The following is a 19,178-nucleotide window of genomic DNA, read 5'->3' as shown; positions in this document are numbered from 1 at the left end:
CCTTTGAGTGCTGCCATTCATCTTAGGAGAAAACAGCTTTAATCACTTCAACCTTTTTTCCTTTTTAAAAATTAATTGATTGGAGCAGGAAAAGGGGATATCCATACACTAAAAGTGCAGGAGGATTTCCTAATGCTCTCTTTTGCCTTTACTCATCTCTCCTTGTTTTCTGTCCCTAATATGTTCTGTTAGGGAAGCTGGGTTTTATGCTACTCTGAAAAACTGGAGAGAGATAAATCCTATCCAAATGACTTATTAGCTTTCTCTCAATGTAATTTGCAGTGCGATATGAAACATGCATAGAAAATGTACCAGTTGGTGGCATATGTGTAGCTTGAAAGGAAGTGTATGTGGTAGTGTAATTTTCATATCTAAAATCTTGATCAATAGAGGGGAAAACACATTCCCTGTAGTAGGGAATGTATTAAAGAGATAATGATGAACTTGCTCGTAACCTAGCCATCACACGAGCCACCAAACACCAATGCTCTCCTCTCCGTTCTGTTCTGTGAACTGGCATTAATGTTACAATATAAAGAGGACTCAGGGAACTGCTAGCAGCACGTTGTCAATCTGCATTGACTGGGGCACAGTCTAGAATCAAACTGAAAGATATTTGAAGGCAACATTAGGTATGTCACGTTGTGATTATTATTAATATCAAAACAAACTTATCTATTTGACAGAGATTAAATTCTGATCTTATTAAAATCGGTGAGAGTTTTGCTATCAACAAAAGTAAAGCTTCATTTACCACCAGCTAAGTCTTTGGTACGGGCCACAAAAGCAGAAATGTTATCTGCTGAGTTTGTTTACTGCTCAGTTTGTTTGAATCATTTTATGGAGCTCGGTGTGTCAACCGGTATAGTTATATTATGTGAATCTTGACATTCAGCCTTGTCAAGCATTACACAGAGGACATTACCTGCCTCTCATTTATTAAGTGATAAGGACTGTCTGATCCTAACTTAAAGTTTGTGCTGGGGGGTTTGTGTGGTTATCATGACTAGACACATTTTGTTTTCTGCCTTCCTATTATCTTACTCATTGCATCTGAGATTTTAGATAGGACATTGTTCTGTTTTAGTAGTATTCTAGAGAAACTTTACATCAGGAAATCTGCATGAGAAGCAATTGACTTGTATTGTTAAAAAACTGTGGATATGGCAAATATCTTTTCAGCTGCCCTGCAAGAGCTTTGATGCCCATATTGTCATCTCTGAACTCCAGATAGGGTGGCCTGCACTAATACAACATGCATATGTCTTCTTAGAAGGCCTCTTGAAACAGTGGTTTCGTAGTTCATCTTACCAGCTAATTTACAAAGTCACAGATCTCGTGGAAGTTTTATCTTTTCCATGGCAGAAAAAATACTGAATGTCTTTGAGAGCCATGCAGGCAGGTAAGGGACTATAACTAAAGAAAGAAGGGGTGTGTTGACTCAGTTGGCAGTCCCAAATAAAAAGAAATCTGTTTGTATTTGTCAGCAATGTAGTGAATGCATAAGTTGTAAAGTGAAGTCTGCACAAGAAAAGAAAATATCCTCTTGGTAGCCAGACAGAAAGTATTCTGCTCTGCAGTAATTTTCACTTAGCATAACTGTGCTGGCGCTGGAAACATCAATACTAGACATCAAAACAATACCATCTTCTTTTACAAAATCCCATCATAATACTCCTGTTTTATTCCCAGTTCCCATTCCCAGATGGTCTTCTTAATGAAGAGTATTTTTTATGTTTATACTAGCTGCTGTGTGAAGGTATTCAAGCCCATTACAAACACTAATTCAGTATGCTTTACACCTAGCTAATAATGACAAATGCAACGATAAATATTTAGTGCATTTTATAAATGGTAAAACTGAGTAGCTGACTTGCTTCCAGCTACCTGAAGAATCACTGGAAGCGTTGAGAGAGGAACCCAACCATTCTGATAAGAATGTCTCTGCTCTCCAAAACTAAGTGGTATCAAGTTTCTTTTGCAACCCTGTATTTTATCCTAGATTCCTAATACTTTAGCAAACTTGGGCTGAAGTAATTTGCACAGTCTGCTCTCCTTCCATCTGCTAGGAATATTCATGTGGCCACTACCCCAGGCTGTGAATTTTTCTCTTGCTTATTGGCTTCACCCGTGACCTAACAGGGTCCCTTCTTGTATGCATTCCTGCAGGAAACGTGGCCCTCTTTCCCAAGGTCTTCCCACATATGTGTATTTAGTGAGGTCTCCAGTTCCGTTGTTTTCGCTGCTGAAATTGAAGATTGCTCTGAAAGCAGGAGAAAGGAAGAACTGACTATGTTAAGGCCTAAGTATGGATTGGACAAGGTGACCTCTCGAGGTCCCTTGCAACCTAACTTACTCTGGGCTTCTGTTAATAGGCAGCTGAATAGGAACAGAGAATGTTTTCCTCTCCTGCTACATATATTGATAGAGAAAGGGAGTCAAGGTAGCAGGGAGACAAAGTTCTTCTGAAGTACAGGCTAACAGAAGGTGGCCCTCCAGAATATACTAAGAGTGAATAATTGGTAGGCAAGGAACAATCTAACAGGTGGTTTATGCAGATGGTGGGGATGAAAAATGAGTCTCGCAGCAAAACGGTGGGGTCTGCTTTAATGACAACCCATAGCCTGCAGAGTTTCTACGCACCTGGGCCGAGCTCTCAGCCAACCTGCTGTGACCCACACAACTGTGTATCTGTGTGAGAGGGCGTTAGCAGCAAGTGCTCTCTTCTGTTGGCATGTTTAGATTTCCAAGTTTCTTGATTTTTGGATAAATAAACAGGCAAGCGGGGTGTTGTGTGGTAGCTTTGACAGATGAGAGGAACTATTTCAATTTTCCTGTTTTTTTTCCCAGTTTCTTTATTTCATTTTTTAACCTTCTTTAGCAGATTATAGAACCAGCACTGCAGCTAGAGAAACCAGTGCTTTCTTCCAGCTGCTGCTCCATTCAGTTCATTGAAGCGAAAAGCTCTGGTACACTTAACTCACTGTACCTTCATTTTGATTTAAATATTGATGTTAAGTGCATTTCTTCTGAAACTGAAATTGCAATTTGTAATTGGAGACACATGGTAACAAAGTACTAGGCATTACAGCAGCACAGTAAATATTCCATGCAGTTTCCAGGATGATCATTTCCCCTATCCCTCCTATAGCTTAATTTCTTTTTTCCTTCCTGCCTGCCTGCCTGCCTGCTTCCTCACCTTCCCTGCCTGCCTGCTTGCCTTCCTGGACACTGCATCTGGATTTCTTGCCTTCAGGTTGCTTGGCTTCCTGCACACATAATGCCTGTACAGACGTTTCAGCGATGTCCTGCTTGATGGAAACTGCAGTGTTCTCCTTCCACATAGTCACTAACCAAGCAGTTGCTTATGTCTATCTTCCGTATCGGTAGCATCGAGCTCATATTGCTGCCGAAACAAATGACGTGTAGCAGTCATTTTTAGTGCTGTTAAGTTAGTTTTATAACAACAGCAGAATAACATGAACCAGCATAAATGAACATTAGGAATTTTACCTGAACATAAAGTAAGCTCTTTAGAAATTATGAGGAGGGTTCAGTAAAATACAAAGCACTTTTTCTTACTGTCTTAGGAAGAAACTTTTTCTATATATTTCCAGTATATTTGAACACTTTGGTATATTTGAACACTTTTGTTAGGACGTAGGCTCTTACTGGCCAGAGTTATTTTGAAATGAGACTTAAGCTCCTATGTCTTTTAACAATTGTTAAATATTTTCTCCATTTATTAATGCCTAAAAATTAGGCATTAATTTCACCTAATTTTAGGTATTTAAATAGCTTAAACTGGTTGTCTGGATTGCTCTTACCTAGTCACAGAGAGAGAGACAGCCCTATCAGAGATAATTCATCCCATCTAGGAGTAGTATTAAGTAAAAGTTTAATGCAGCTCCTTCTGAAATTAATTCCATTTGCTGATTTGCAAAGTGAGACGAGCCCTCCCATAACTTGGCAAGTTGATTCCTTAGTGTGACTTTCTGAGTTACTGTTTTAAGGAGACTGTCAAATAAATCCTGTTTTGGTTTCGAAAGTGATACTTGGCTTATTATTTTAGTTTGCATTATAAAACTTCATGCTGAGGTGACTAGTTTGGCACGTTGGATTTGAAATGAGATGTGTTGCAGTGTGTCTGCTAAACTATTACTTTTGAATTTAACTTACTTTTATTTCTGTAAAGATGAAGGAGTTTCACTTCAAGCAGCATTGTTTAAATAGCCTCAGCAACTGCAGGTTTAGTAATGAATCCTAAGGAGAAAAGACTATAAACTAGTTAACATTTAATGAAATGCTTGTAAAAGATCAGAACTTATCATTGAGAAAAATACCCAGTTTAGCTTTGCAGATTGCATATTGTGACGCCCTGGAGAAACGGGCCGAAACAGAGGCCATCTTGCACAAAGTCTTAGTTTTAAAAAATGCTGTGATTTCATTGGAAATCCACCTTGTTTGAGTGTTTCTCTTCATCTTCCATTATGGTGTGCCATTATATGCCTGCTGTGTGTATGAATTTCTGGAAGAAATGATCATCACAAAAAACTGTTCCTTGGTATGCTGAAATTGTTGTAGAAGTTCAAGCTGACCTCCCTTGCACTGAAGTAATAGCACACAGTAAATTGCTCCTAGGAAGCACTGGGATTTTAGGTTTTGATTTTCTTAAACTTCAAAGCTGAAAAAGTAGCATTTTCTTTCAGTGTAAGATTTGGAAAAAAAAAAATTGATGTGAAGTTTTCTTGTGCATTAAAAAACACATATCCTCCAGAACAGATACAGCACAGCCATTCCTCAGAATCTGTGTTTGCCTTCTCTTTTGTGTCCTGTAGATTCCAAGATTGAATATTAGAGGAATACATTAAATGTTTAAATTAAAATCATTGTCTAATACTGGTTTTTGTTTTAAATTAAAGCATATCAGATGTTAGCTATGCTGCGATTATTCTTAAGTGAATAATGCCAACTAGGATCAGGTTATTTAAAATCTTGTCACTTTTATCAGTACTGATAAAAGGATATGCTAGTGAGGCAGCTTCTAGAAAAAAGTCAGAAAACAAGTTCAGCTACTGTTCTTGTTAGTCATTTGTTTAGTGGTCCCTCTTTTCCTTCACTTCTGTTTGTCTCTCTCAGTTTCCCCATTTTGTGGTAATGATTGTATCCCTAACTTTCTAAAATACTTTTAAAGATGTATAGATTAAACAAAAATGTGAGTAGAAAGGGATGTTGGGTTGATCTATGAAGTGCTTAGGATTAGTATGGCTATATTTAAACTGGGAAAAGGGAAGAGCTGAGCTGTGGGTCAGTTTGTCACAAATTGTATTACTGAAAGGATTGTTTTTGCACAGACGTGCTTCCTGAGAGCAGTGATAAGGTACCAAAAATACATAAGGATGAGAGTCTGTCCTGCCTTAAAGGTATTGTAGCAATGGATATTGATCAGGAGGTACCTCCTATAGTAGAAAGGATCCCCATTTTTTTTTTTCCCAAGTCTGACTCAGAAAAAAGCAAATAACAATTCCCTTTACTCTCAGTGGACATTGTCCTCCTTTATGCCAGGACTGAATTGTGTTCTTGGTTTGATTTTGTTTGCTGATATATAACCTTCATCATCCCTTAGTCAGAGGAATCAGCATCCGCTGATACGTGCATGAAATGTTGTGGTTAGAGCTGTGTGAAAGCCCAGGTATTGAATCCATACGAGGCAAGCTTCCTTGGCTGAGTTTTTTTATTACAAATGTGAAATTCCTGTCAGATTCACTGAAAGCATTGCTCTGTTTCAAAGAAGCCATAAATGATTGATATTTTCAGATGTGAGTTAGGCAAATAATTGATAATGATTGCGAGTTTTGCTTTGACGTTTAGGTGCACTTAAACCTGACACCTGAAAAATTCAGTGTGAGTACAGCCAGGGGAGCTGAAATGGGAGATAAAAAAGCATGTTCAAGTGCCTGGAGAACGTGGGGGTTATGCACGTTCCTTCTGCGAAGTGTAGCAGTGGCATCTCTGTGTGGTACAAATATACAACGACTAAAGGCAGTTGGACCCGGACTAAAAAGAGGGAGAACGGCATGGTCATTTTCCTTGCACCACAGCTGAAACACCAAAGGACAAGCATACCGGTTTAGACTAAAGGTCCATCTGGCCAAGTACCCTGTCTCCTGCGTTGGCCGTAAAGCAGACTCTGGAGAAAGAGTAAGAACGAGGCAACCATATATGATACTTCTCCCCAAACAGACTAAAACTTGTTCCCAAGTATCAACGTAAACAGTTTGTAACAAGACTCTCGAACTAAACTGTCATGTTGGTCTTTGATGTTCTGCAAAATACAGAGTTGCACTATCATTTTTTTCTAAACTACAGCTTTTGGGGCAATTTCTATTGCTGAAGTGTTCAGTTGCATTTGAAATAAAAAGATGATGTGTGGAGTGTCTGGTCAGCTGTGCAGACTATCTCAACACTTTGTCGATTTACCATTTTGTTGTTATTTCACAGTTTGAGATGCTGACAGGATCATTACCGTTCCAGGGAAAAGATAGAAAGGAGACGATGGCTCTCATTCTCAAGTGAGTAGTGAAATCTGTTTTGTTTTTCTAACTGTTAGTTAACTGTACCCTTGGGGTAGGCTATGGGTCCTAGATATATGAAGGATAGAAAATAGTAATGTGCACAGTGAGTTTTTCAAAGCGGTGTAAGGCATGAATTTGGGAAGGGCATGCACAGCTGGTCTCCTGCATGTGGATCTAAACTGGCCTTCAGAATAAATAGTAGGAAGTGAAATACTGAGAGGGCCTTGCAGAAGAAAGGTATCTTCGTGTCCCTAATAACAGACTGTCATTATATACACACAAGTGAGAACAGTCAAATTTGTGCAGGACAGCTTATCTTTTGTTGTTTCCAGAGTTTCAAAACCCTTCTTTTCCAAATTTCCCATTCATTTAATGTTCGGAACATGCATAAATGTTTCAGGATTTGGGGCTAATCCTTGCTTAAAATCACATTTTTTCTCCGTGATAGAGAATCACCAAGGGAAGAGTTTCGTTCTTAACTGATGTGTGGTTTATTATCATTATTTTCAAAGTCTTGTTTATGTGTTTAAATTTCTCTTGATTCCCAAATTTTTTTCCAGCAAACTAAAAAGCTGAAAAAGTTTGCATAGGAAAATGACCCCTTTGAGTAAATCTTTTGCAACCTATTCACAAGGTCTCGTGAGATGCATTAGATCTACCTCCAGTGAAACCAGAGGTAAAACTTTCTTTAACAGAACAAGATCAGGCCCTCAGTTTGTAGTATATTTACATAGTCATGCCTTTGGTGACCAGATGTGTGTGTCTGCCTGTCCCAATTACTACAGTGACACTTTCTAAACCACAGTGTGATGGAGAAAAATTTTGAAAAATCTATTTTCTTTTCAAGTGTTGTGTTCTTTCAGAGCCAAGCTGGGAATGCCACAGTTCTTGAGCATAGAAGCCCAGAGTCTGCTGCGAGCCCTCTTCAAAAGGAACCCGTCCAACAGATTAGGTATGAGTGTACATTTGATCTGTGCATTTGTTATTTGTGCTCTGGCTTGTAAGGTGGTGATCATTTCTCCCAATTTATCTTCACTGATAGTTATCCTCATCATTACACATGCGTTTTGCATTCCTTTCCCTAGTGCAGTAAATCTGGAGCACTGCTAGAGAAAACAGCAAGGAGGAGCACAGGCAAACCATTGGAATCCAAAGCATGATACTAGCTTGTATTTAATTTTTTGAGAGAGAAAGTAAACCAGCAGCATTTACAAAGGGTATAAGACAACTCCTGCATATGGTAATATAGAGAACAGAGAAGACAGGTATCTTTTTAACTCTGTGTAACTTAGCTGTAAATCTGAGGTGGGTAGAAAAAGGGAATAGAGTTCATTGTGTATTCTTCATTTCTTAGTTTGCGTTCCTTTGCTGTCTCATTTGGTTTACAGGGAACATTTTAATAGGCATTCTCCTTTGTTACCCTAAATGCATTATCTGCTCTGTTACTGATGTGTTTTCACCCTTCATTAATGATTCTATTTAAATATGATAAACTGAGAGGATGTAGTAGATCATGGAGATCGTATCATATATGCTATCCCTACCTTTGTTCAGGATTTTTATCAAAAATTCATTGCATTTGGCAAAGTCAGGGATTATGATGCCTGGTGCATAATTTTCATTGATAATTTGATCTTTAGTTTTTACACGGAAAAATAAGAATAGTCATATCAAGTGAACGATATCAAGATAATAGTACTGTATTGTTTTTGATTCAAAGATCTTATCTAGTTCTGTGGAAAAGGTTAAAGGGTTTTTCCCCCAGCTCTCTTAATACTCTGCTGTGCTTTAGGTGAAGAAGGGAAGAATTAGTTTCTAAAGGAAAGGGACAAACTGAGGTGACAAAAGGGAATAAGTCCAAAATACACATTTTATACTCTTCTTCGTTCCTTTTTCCTTCGTACCTGTGTTGGGTTTTTTGTTTGTTTTCACCCTCAAATGTACTACCTATCTATACTCTTTCATTACTGCTATCCTCTACTCGTTCACATATTCCTATTTTTAAATATTCTTAAAATTTTCAAATTCTGTGTTCATCTGTTGCCACATCCAAAGCAAATGCACTCCATCCCTGAGACTGCAGTATGATCTAGGTACACACCATGACTTTACATTTGCTAATTCTAGCAGCCCAAGCCCTGTGACTGTGGTAGCACAACATATAGCCACTCTAGTTTTGATCCAGGTCTAGTGTGATATTTTACAAAGCTAACAATAAGATGCATGGGGTGTCCTGAACACATCTGAAAAACTAGAGATGAGAAGGACTTTTGAAAATGCAGAGTTCAGATGCATCACAAGAGGAGAGCGATGTTTGCCTGATAGTGTTGGAATAAATTAATTCCCTTGTGTAAGCATGCTAGTGCAGAATAAAAATGATTTCCTATTGGAATAATGATCTATTTTTGAAGGAACAAGTGACTTACTATGCACTTGCCACACAACCAGTCATTAGGATAATTCTTCTGTTATCAACATCTTATGTGATTGCTGGACGTGCTTTGCTGTGTCAGTGCTCTTCGATGGACATACATTGTTTTGGAAGCTAAAAGGAGCTGTGAAAAAATGGCCTTAGGAGAAGGAATAGAGTCCTTGAATTCTGTAAACTGTATGATAAGGAGAGAACTGACTGGTCCTATTTAAATACATATTTGACTGACTTTGTCATGCATGGAAATTTTTGGCAACTCATAAATGACTTTTCTTTTAGGGAGTAGCATAGATGGGTTCAGTATTGAGACTTGTGAAGAGCAGTTTGCTGTGATCTCTTGCAACTAACTGTTTATGCTTGTAACATTATTTCAGATTGGAGAGGTAAGGTTAGGAGCAAAAAGCTAAATTAGGAAATAACTTGTCCTGAGATGTGGAAAGAGCAAGAAGTGCAAGAGAGGTTTCTCCCCCTTCTTTTGCAGCACCCACATGGAGTTTCTCCAGTGCTGGCGGTGGTACTGTTGAAGGTCTGCTACATACTGCTTTTGATCTTCTGTGCAGCAGTCACAGCATTAGCAGTCTTGCAGACGGCAGATAGCCACATGCTTGACAACCCATTTCTATCACCATCTGGCTGAGCAGCAGATCCTGCAATTTCTGATATGTCCACGTGCATGTGCATACACACGTGTGGAAGATGGATGTTTCACTCTGTGTCCTTGAGCTTCACTTTGACCTTTTAGTGTTCTCATAGCTCTGGCCACTGCTTCAGGTGAGGCAGCATGTGGGCCGAATGCTATTCCAGTGCTTTTTTTCCTACTGAGCAGCAGCAGACTGTGACATTTTGGGTGAATGGATGTTTTCTGAGAGGTGGCAGCAATGCAGCAGGAGCCACTGCCTCACGCAGAGGTAAAGCACGATGGCTCAGCGGTTTTCCAAGAGAGCCTGGCTCCTGCGGAAGAAGACAGCATGGAGCAGGCTGCCACTTGCTGTGACTATTAGGAGCACAGCTGGAGCCCAAAGCCCTTGTTTCACTCAGGGGACAACCTGGTCATCTGCAAAGCGGTGGCTCCTGCCACCTGCAGGGGCTGAGCAGGAGGGGAGGCAGTCAGTCCATCAGCATGGGCTGTGGCTCCTCTCCTCCCAGGGGACACCACAGGTCAGGCTGCAGCCCCCAAATGCCTGCACAGGCCATGCGCTTCCTGGGGGAGCTCAGCCAGAGGAGAGGAGCACATTGCCCAGGCCAGACAGGCTGCGTGGTGGAAGGAGGGCGCCCTCCTGGCTCTTGCCTCTTGATTGGCAGCACTTAAGTCTGATGCTCCGCAGAGATGATAGTGCAAAAGCACGTTTTCTCAGTAGGTTTCAACTGCTGCCACGCAATATGCCTAACATTATAGAAAATTAGAATCTTGGGATTTCTGGATTTAATCAATGTTCAAGAGAATAAGATGCTGCAGCAAATATAAACTTTTCCACACTTACCCTCTCTATTCCTTTCTGCTGTTTCCTCTGTCACTCTGTCTCTTGCTCTGCTCTGCTCTGCTCTGCTCATTTTGTGGCTTCCCACAATCTGTTTACCCGTGCAAAATGGGGCTCCAGTGAAGTCGGTGAGAGTTTCTGCATACTGATCATTTTTAAAAAAGCTAGTTACTAGAACAGGGATTGAGTTGCTTATTTTTAGAAGCCAGTTATGACAATTCTGGCTACCGTATTGTCTCCATTTTAATAATGGGGAACTGCTAAGGCTGAAGGTTTTTAACCTGAGGTTTATTGAAATACTGCAAAGACTGGCAGAGAGGAAGAGATTAATTGTAACATGAACATCCAAGGAGAAGAACCTAAAAGCATTATGGAAAAGTAGATCTTAACATTTCAGAGATAGCAGTAGAGAGCTTGTGAAGGTTGTCTGTGTTAACAGACTGAGAATCAGCATGAAGGGTAATGGCAACAGACGTATTGGTAATGAAAAAAGAAATACTTAAATGGTTGATCTAAATACCGGACAGAAGTCAGTACACTTTAGCTTCGTAGATTTTATTTTTTTCTGGGAAAGGAACAATAGTCTGAAGTTAAAAGAAAGCTTAGGCATCCTGTTTTGAAAAATCTTTGGAAAATTAACAAAGTGTGAAATAAAGTGGCAGCGATATTATGGATCAAACACTTGTTTTCACTCATTGTTTCAGAAGTCTGCAAATCTGGAAAGTGTTTGTATTTATTCCCAGTGTTTCTAACTCTGGCAAGTTGAAAGATACTGGTCTTAAAAAATCACTTTATTCTGACTGCCATCTTGCTTTTTGCCATTTGATTATGATATTTTAATAAATCGAGGCAAAGGTTGAATATCTATTTTAAAAATTTGTTTTGAAGCATTGTTTTGAAGCTTTGGACTGTGAATGGAAAACAATGCTAGATACTCAGAAGATACTGGATAGATACTGGAGCAAGATACTCAGAAGAAGCAGAGAAGGAATTTAGTAATGCAGTTTATCTGTTTCTACTTTTAAGTCTGATGCCCATTAAAGTATTAGTACTTTATACCAAATGCTTTATAAATGGAAGGTCTTCCCTTTTTTGACATCCCTGGTACTGTCTGACCTTTTCTGAATCAAGCATAGTATGATCTATATACTGTACTGTCCATGTAGTCCGCAGTACTATGCAGGATAGTACTATAGTATGATAGTATTGCGCTGATTAAATATAACAAAATGCATATTATGGACAAGCATAATTTTAAATTCTTGAAATAGATTAATTGGAATACCCAGGCAAACAAGCAGTATACATTTTAGGAAGGAAATGGCACAATGAAGAACATCATTGGTTTATCACGTTGCCAGCAACTCAGGCAACAAAAGGTTCTAATTCTCATTTACAGCAAGGCCTTCATCCATTCAGGTAGGTAGATGAACTTAAAGAAGATTTCAGGAACTGCTTACACTGCTGAGCACTATAGAGGTACAGAGACCGTATCACTGAGAATTTTGGACAAGAAAGTATAAAGTAAAAGCATGTTGTAGTAGATTCTGAGTAAAAGTGGAAGAAGTAAATATTCTTTCCTTAATCACATGCTCTTAGAGAAGGTGTATTCTGCTTTAACACATAGAAAACTTCATTTTTCTGTTTTGTGAAATGATGAGTTTGAAAAAGCAAGTTTCTCCTTTGTCCGAGTGGCTGTGCATCTTTCATGTAAACCTTGGGAATGAATTTTAAAATGTCTGGCCTACTAAAAAGATTCTGAGGCTGCAGAGACACTATAATTTTATTATCTTAAAAAAAATCTGGAAACTCTTTCTGCCCATATTGAATTCCCAAATAATCAATTTTCAGAATTGGTCTGGCTCCCTTTTTCTCCTTAGTCTATGTCAAGGCTCACATTGTCCATGATGATTCAATAATCAAAAATAATTACAAATAAAACATTCTACTGTAACTGCTTGCAGGCACTTTTATTATAGGCATAAAACAGTCTTCAGTAATCAAGTTCTCACTTATTTACATGAGGCTGCTTTTATATAAATCCCTGCATTCTACAATATGTTTAATCCAGCAATTTGATCTGAAAGCATTATTTATCATCTATTTCTCTGGGACCTTCGTGGGGCTATATACCGTGTAGAAATACTTGCAGCCAGTATCACAAAATCACAGAACGGCTGAGGTTGGAAGGGACCTCTGCAGATCATCTAATCCAACCTCCCTGCTCAAGCAGGGTCGCCTAGACCACATTGCCCAGGATTGTGCCCAGACACAATATCAGCTTTTCAATATCAGTAGGTCCTGATTGTACAGATTCTTCTTTAAAGATAGGTTTGGTTACAAAATTGAAGTTAAAGTGCAGTTAGAAAAAATAGAAACTTAGAGGGAGATGGAAAGTTTTTCATGTGGTGTGCCAACATGCGCTGCACTTTTGCAGTCTAGTAAATTCTCAACTTCATTCCCAGATCTGTCAGTCCCTGTGAAATAAGATGTGCCAGTTATGACCTCTTTTGTGCTGTTTTCTCCTTGAAAGTACATCTCTTTGCAGTACCACTGTAGATTTATAGATGGTAGATGAATAGCTGAAATGTGCTAAGCGAATCCGGAGAAACTTTACCATTAACACTGGTCTCTCACTTCTCCCTTTGACTTCAGCAGCTGGGTCAGGGTTGCCCCTCTGGGCATGTCACAGAGCTGTCTTCGAATGCTCCCCACTGGAGCCATGACCCTCCTCTGCTTCAGGAGGAGACAGGACCAGGCACCACTGCCTGGATCCAGAGCATGCAGGCAAAGAAGGAGCTGTGGGCTATACCAGTAGGTCTCGCAGTGGGGAAGGACAGGGAAGAAAAACTGCAGATAGCACTGAACCTTCTCCGTGGTACAAATCCAGCTGCTGTCGGAAGTCCTTCACTCTTTGCAAAATTAGACTATTACCATTCTCAGTGTCTTTAGTGTGTTAAGCTAACCAAAGATGGAGTCAAGCCATGGCATTCCTAACAATCTGTTCTTTTTATGCCAGAGCTGTGAGGTGGCCCTCAGTGGGAAATGCTCTTTTTTCAAACAAATACTCATGTCAACCACGTGCTGCACTGCACACTACAATCCTCCACTAATAGAAGTAGCTAGAGGTCAGCTTTTTTGTTAGTTCTGAATTCTGTTTATTGATGGAAAAAAGACGTCAGCAGTTATGCTCAACCTAGGGAACGCTAATTTACAATGGTGGAAGGCTTTATTTTTGTCCTTTTGAAATCATTGTGGTGGTATGGTCTCATCCTTATGTAGTGAAGAACAACTATTACACATTACCGAGTTTCCAGTCACCACGGCTGAACACAAGACATACATAACCATTACACATATTTCTTTTCTAAAGAGTTAATCAATGTAATTCTCTTCAAAGCAGTTGTTTTGGTTTCATGTTTCTGTTGGCATTGTTAAAATTAGAACAAGCCTGCCATGAGTATTTAGTAAGGATTTTAGACTGTGCTTGGAAAAGTCATGCTAAGGAAGACATAGAACAAGGCTTATTATTATCCAGGTCTTAGTATCTTTTTATTCCTGGTATCAAATTCCATCATCATAAGTACAGAAGTTTAGGCCACAGGTCTACCTAGTTCAGTACCCTGTGACTATGAGCAGCTGCTCAGGGTGAAGAGCAAGAACAAGGCAAGTATATGTGATACTTCACACAAATTATCTCCCAGTCTCCAGCTGCTTTAAGCTCAAGGGATTTCCTGAACCTTTTGTGATTTATGTTTCAGGTAATGTTCAATGGATTTCTTTTCCCCATATTTGTCCAGTCTCCCCCTGAACTCATGTAAGTGTGTTGCATCCACATCATCGTTTTGCAAGGAATTCTACATGTCACGCAGCTATCTGTTGCATGGAGAGACATCTCCAGATGGTTCTGAAGCTGATTCCTGCTGCCAACATTTAATGAGCAATGTTCTCCTAATGGAAAAGATGTGGAACAGCTAATCCCTAGCCACCTATTCCAAATAATCACGATTTTGTAAAGCTACATCATATACCCCATTGATCATCTGTTTCCAGGTTGAAAATCCCAGCCTACTCAGTCATTCCTCATACGGAAGTCATTCCATACTGTTCCTTATTGCCTTTCTATGATTTCTCCAACTTTAATATACCCTTTTCTAGGTAAGGAAATCAGCTGCATTCAGTACTCAAGCTGAAGGTGCACCACAGACTTTTATAGTGACATAGTGATGTTCTCCATTTTGTCCTCTATTCCCTGAGACTTGATTACCTGTTATGTTTTCATAGAGCTGTCTGTCGTAACCCACAGACCTCACTCCTGAGGGGAGATGGTCAGCTCATAGCTCAGCCTTGGTATGCCAGGCTGAGTGTTTATCCTCGTGTGCGTCACTTACATTTGTCTATAAGAGAAGATTATCAGGATGGGGAAGTAATCAGAAGAACATTCCTTCTAAGTTATTGTCAAGTAGGCCTGACTGACAACCCCACAGGTTATGTTCACAAAGTGGTTTTTTGTTTGTATCTGTTCATCAGTGAAAGTTAAGCAGGCTATAGGAAGCCGTTCCTGATCAGTGCATTTTTACAAACATCACTAATGTCTTTAACACAAGGAAAGCAGATGTCACATTTTACAAAAGCTAGATTTGACAAAACCTTTTTAAAACTGTTTGCAATGTTGATCTCCAGGAAGTACAAATATTGCATACAAAAAATTAAATCTTCTGAGGTGCTGAGTGCCTTTTGGAAGGTGCTTGTTAATTGTGAGTCCTTTGGAAATCAAGGATGCTCTGCATCCTTGTAATGAAGGTGCTGAACACCTTTCAGGAACTGGCTCCGAAATTATTGCAATGCAAAACTTTTGCTTCCAGGTGTTTTTTTTTTTTTCTCATACTGAAAAATGAAAGGTGCTATTAATAAAGGCAAATCAGTCAAAAAAATGGCACACTAAGTCATCTCTGATAGTTGTTTAGTTATTACTGAACACCTGTTGGTTTTTGTGATGGTAGTGAAGCAAATAAAATCAAGTAGCTGCAAGGAATAAGAAAGGTAATCTTGAATGAAGACGTAAGGCAAAAGTAATGAAAGAATTAGATTCGTTACTAGATCTCAAAGGAGTTTCACTAAATCTCCTGCAGAATAACGTTACAGAAATTTAACAGTATTAACTATCAATGAAGGAAAGGTACCACTGATAGTGATGGTTTTGATACTAATAAAAATATAAAGGTGGTTATTTGAAAAGAGGGAACCCAAAAACCCCAGTTACCTCAAATCATTTGGAGCCTTTTGATATTTTGAGTCTAAACTTACTTGTAGTGCAGTTTTTCCTGCTCATGAAAAATGGGTGATTAGAAAGATTTCTAAGTCAGCTATGGACAGGAGATCTGCAGTTAGTGGCAGGAAGCAGCATTAACATGCCAGAGGATCGGGAAGTCAGGTTGCTCCTAGCCTCACTGGCGCACGCGCTCTGTGGCAGCTGGATCCTATGTCTTGCCTGAAGAGAGCAGTTCTTGAGGTCAGACTTGGCACAAGCCTCCTTTAAAGAAAAATAAAAAACCCTCTGCCATTACGTTTTCATTAAGGAAGTGCAATTCTCTGTATTTCTGGCAGTTTACATAGTTATGGCAATTGTACTGGTCAAGGTTTTTTGACTAGAAGAAGTATTTAGATAGTGACTTTGGCTTTGTCAGAAAAAAGGAAGGGACGGGGGAAGAAGTTTGGAGAAGAGATGTCATAAAGCACTCTTTTCTAAGCATGCCTTTATTTTGATTCTTCCATTCTCTTGCTAGGTGCTGGATTCGATGGAGTTGAAGAAATTAAACGTCATCCTTTCTTTATTACCATAGACTGGAATGTAAGTGGAGCTGCGTTATTATTTTTTAATTTAAATTTTCTTAGCTAAATTTTTGAAGACTGGCTGCCATGCTTGAAAAAGAAAAAAGATTAAGTGAACTCTAACATAGAGGATTCAGGAGCTAGAGCCTTTTAATGGGTACCTATGTCTCTTGCATACATATATGTGTTACCCACATACCTGTACATGAAAGAAATAGAAAGCTGCTTTCAGCGTTGTCAGTTTTTTCTAACTTCTTGTCTCTGTTTTATTTAATGATCTGGCTTATCACAGTACTACCTGAGGCTATTTGCACTGTTTCATAGAGTAATTTCTGCATTCAACTGTAATAAACATGGTGTATTGATTGTGGAAGCTGGTTCGGAGTGAAAATAGGCAGCTTGCTTTAAACAAAGAATTCTTGTAGTATTTCAGTTGCAGAGGAAAGCAAAGCTGAAGGGCTTGGCTTGAAAGAGATACTCCAGAGGGAGGCAGTCTGATAGTCTGGGTCCCTCCATCTTTCTGCTTTTATATTCCACATTAAAATACTTATCCCTTCTCACTGGGTCTGGCAAGCTAGGCTAAATGCTAATTCTATGCTTTCCATGCCAGGGACCTCCAGGAATCCTTTTCTCTCTTGGAATTATTCAGAGTAGCCCCAGGTTCTCTCTTATACATGCATAGCTGCCAGCAACAGCTCCAAGGAGCTCCAAGACTTCTAGGTGCACCGTTTTTCTAAACACATTGTAGTGTTCCTTGGCCTGGGTGAGTATTTACAGAACTGGTATAGCAGGTTGTGCTAGTTTATGCCATAGGACTCTTAACTTCTCCAGTAAGGTAGCTTTATTGACCCTCTCTTGTCACTTTTAGCCCTAAGTGACCATAGGCCAGGATCTGGCACTTCCACTATTTTGTAATAGGTGCTACAGAAAAGCGTAACATAGATGAATTTTCAGAATACTGATTTTGTATCACTAAGTGTACGAGACAGACAAGATAGAACAGGAAATAGCAATTTCTCTTACCAGTGGCTGATGTTTTATTGAGGTGACTCATTAATTTAACACCAGCGCTCAAAATTGGAAGAGCAAACAATTCATCAAATATAACACGGTTTAAATAAGACATGCCTGACATGATGTGTAAAATGGTTAACAAGGATTTATTTTATTGCTATCAGTTACAGCTCATAAAGCTGACCTTAGAGATTGGCTAGCTGTTTGATTGAGACTTGCAACAGGTCACATTTTCAGTATCCTCCTCACATTTTCAGTATCAGATTTGTTCAAATCAACATATTTTTAGACAAACCTAGAGGCAAATACTTTTTGTTCTTGATCTGGGCATCTGCCAGCACATCAGAGCTTCTGTTTGCCAGATCCTTTAGAATGTTTTAGTCTAATTTTATCTGACCTATGTTGTGGTGTTATATCTCCTCAATAATTGATCTGAATTGACTGATAAATGTTAGTATAACAGGTCACATAAATGCAGTTCTTACTGTAAATTCTGGTAGAACATTATGAATGCATGCGACGTGGCCATTCTCAAACCATTGCCTAGGGCTTTACAGTAAAGCTAATTCCTCTGTGAAACCACATTTTTTGGTGCCCAGTTGACTTTTAAAAGGCCCACACGATCATTTATTTTGGAAGAATTCATGAATCTCTACTTTGGATTGAATGCTGGAAGAGTTGGCATGACTCATAAGCATGTTACAGGGTGATAAATGAAAGTGGAGTCTGAGATTTTCCTTTACAGCCCAGCTGATTTCTAGTCCCATTACCTACATTCTGGAGTCTAGATTCTCTTTCCTCGTCTGCTTCTTACTAATCATAAGATTCAGTGCAAGAATTTTCCATTTATGAAGACTTAAGTGGGAGTTAACATCAGCCCTATGGACATTTGAAAAAAAGTAAGAGACTCCAGAAGGAGGGTTTTTTTTTTTTCTCATCATCTGTGTCCCTCTCATGTCTCTGCAGTCCTCAGTTTTGCAATCAAAATAAATGCAGGTTAGATGCCTACATCTTAATAAAATTGAGGGCATTGGCAGAGTGACAGGGTTTCTCCTTCTGCATTTGCTAGTGGAGCAGCTCAGTAACTCATCACAGAGAAATAAGTCTCTGCGTCGTGGAACAAAAGTTCAGCAAGGTCAATTCTGATCTGTGAGACCCCTGGTGACCACCTTCCCTCACGATGCTTAGTGTTTACCTCGAGCTTAGTTTTTTAAGGAGTAACTTTATGCCTGTCCTAAGGAGACTGTATACTCCCCCATCATTTGAATGAGTTTTTACAGATAGGTTAGGGAAATGTTAGCCAGGAATGGGCTATGTATATTGGAACATGTCTCGGAGCCAGAGAGGGAGGTGGATTTAATGGCCCTTTGATGTCTCATCTAGCCCTGTAACTTTGCTGTAGAATAGAGCTGTAAAGACTCATTTTAATCCAATATAATTAGTGCTTATTGCACTCTCTTGGAGACAGATGGGTCGTTATTACACATAGCAATTATCATCTTTATAATATATTTGTTCATTTAATCCTTATTTTACTATCATTCATGGAGATCTTGGGAAGGCCGGAGTAGTTACAGAAGCAGTATTGTATGCATTTCAGAGTGACGTGAGCCCGCCTTGGCCTGAGCTGAAGCCAGGACTTTGCCTTATTGTGACAATGCAGCCAACTGTTAACAAGTCCTCCATGAACAGAAATAGAGCAAGGTCAGAGAACAGAAATGGCTCAGGCAGAGATGTTTAGTGCTGATCTCTGTATTGTTGCAGGAAAAGAGTCCCGGGTGCCCTCACATTTTGTTCTTCCGCCAAGTATTTCTTGCATCAATTTGCAGGCAGTCAGCAAACAACAAT

The 19,178-nt window shown here is 39.4% G+C and overlaps 1 protein-coding gene across 4 annotated transcripts in view; it reads left to right on the top strand.

Annotated features, from left to right (window-relative positions):
• Nucleotides 1-19,178, top strand: part of RPS6KA2 (ribosomal protein S6 kinase A2) — a 329,479-nt gene that overhangs the window by 262,256 nt on the left and 48,045 nt on the right. For all 4 annotated transcript variants that reach the window (XM_068938966.1, XM_068938969.1, XM_068938968.1 and 1 more), the window contains 3 exons: nt 6,502-6,572; nt 7,439-7,527; nt 16,271-16,335. In XM_068938966.1, the coding sequence (XP_068795067.1) occupies nt 6,502-6,572; nt 7,439-7,527; nt 16,271-16,335 (225 nt within the window). The remainder of the gene's footprint in view (nt 1-6,501; nt 6,573-7,438; nt 7,528-16,270; nt 16,336-19,178) is intronic.

The sequence above is a fragment of the Struthio camelus genome, chromosome 3 (assembly GCF_040807025.1).
Source record: "Struthio camelus isolate bStrCam1 chromosome 3, bStrCam1.hap1, whole genome shotgun sequence".
Taxonomy (NCBI): Eukaryota; Metazoa; Chordata; class Aves; order Struthioniformes; family Struthionidae; genus Struthio; species Struthio camelus.
Note: the sequence above shows the minus strand (reverse complement) of the source record. Positions and strands in the feature narration are given on the sequence as shown.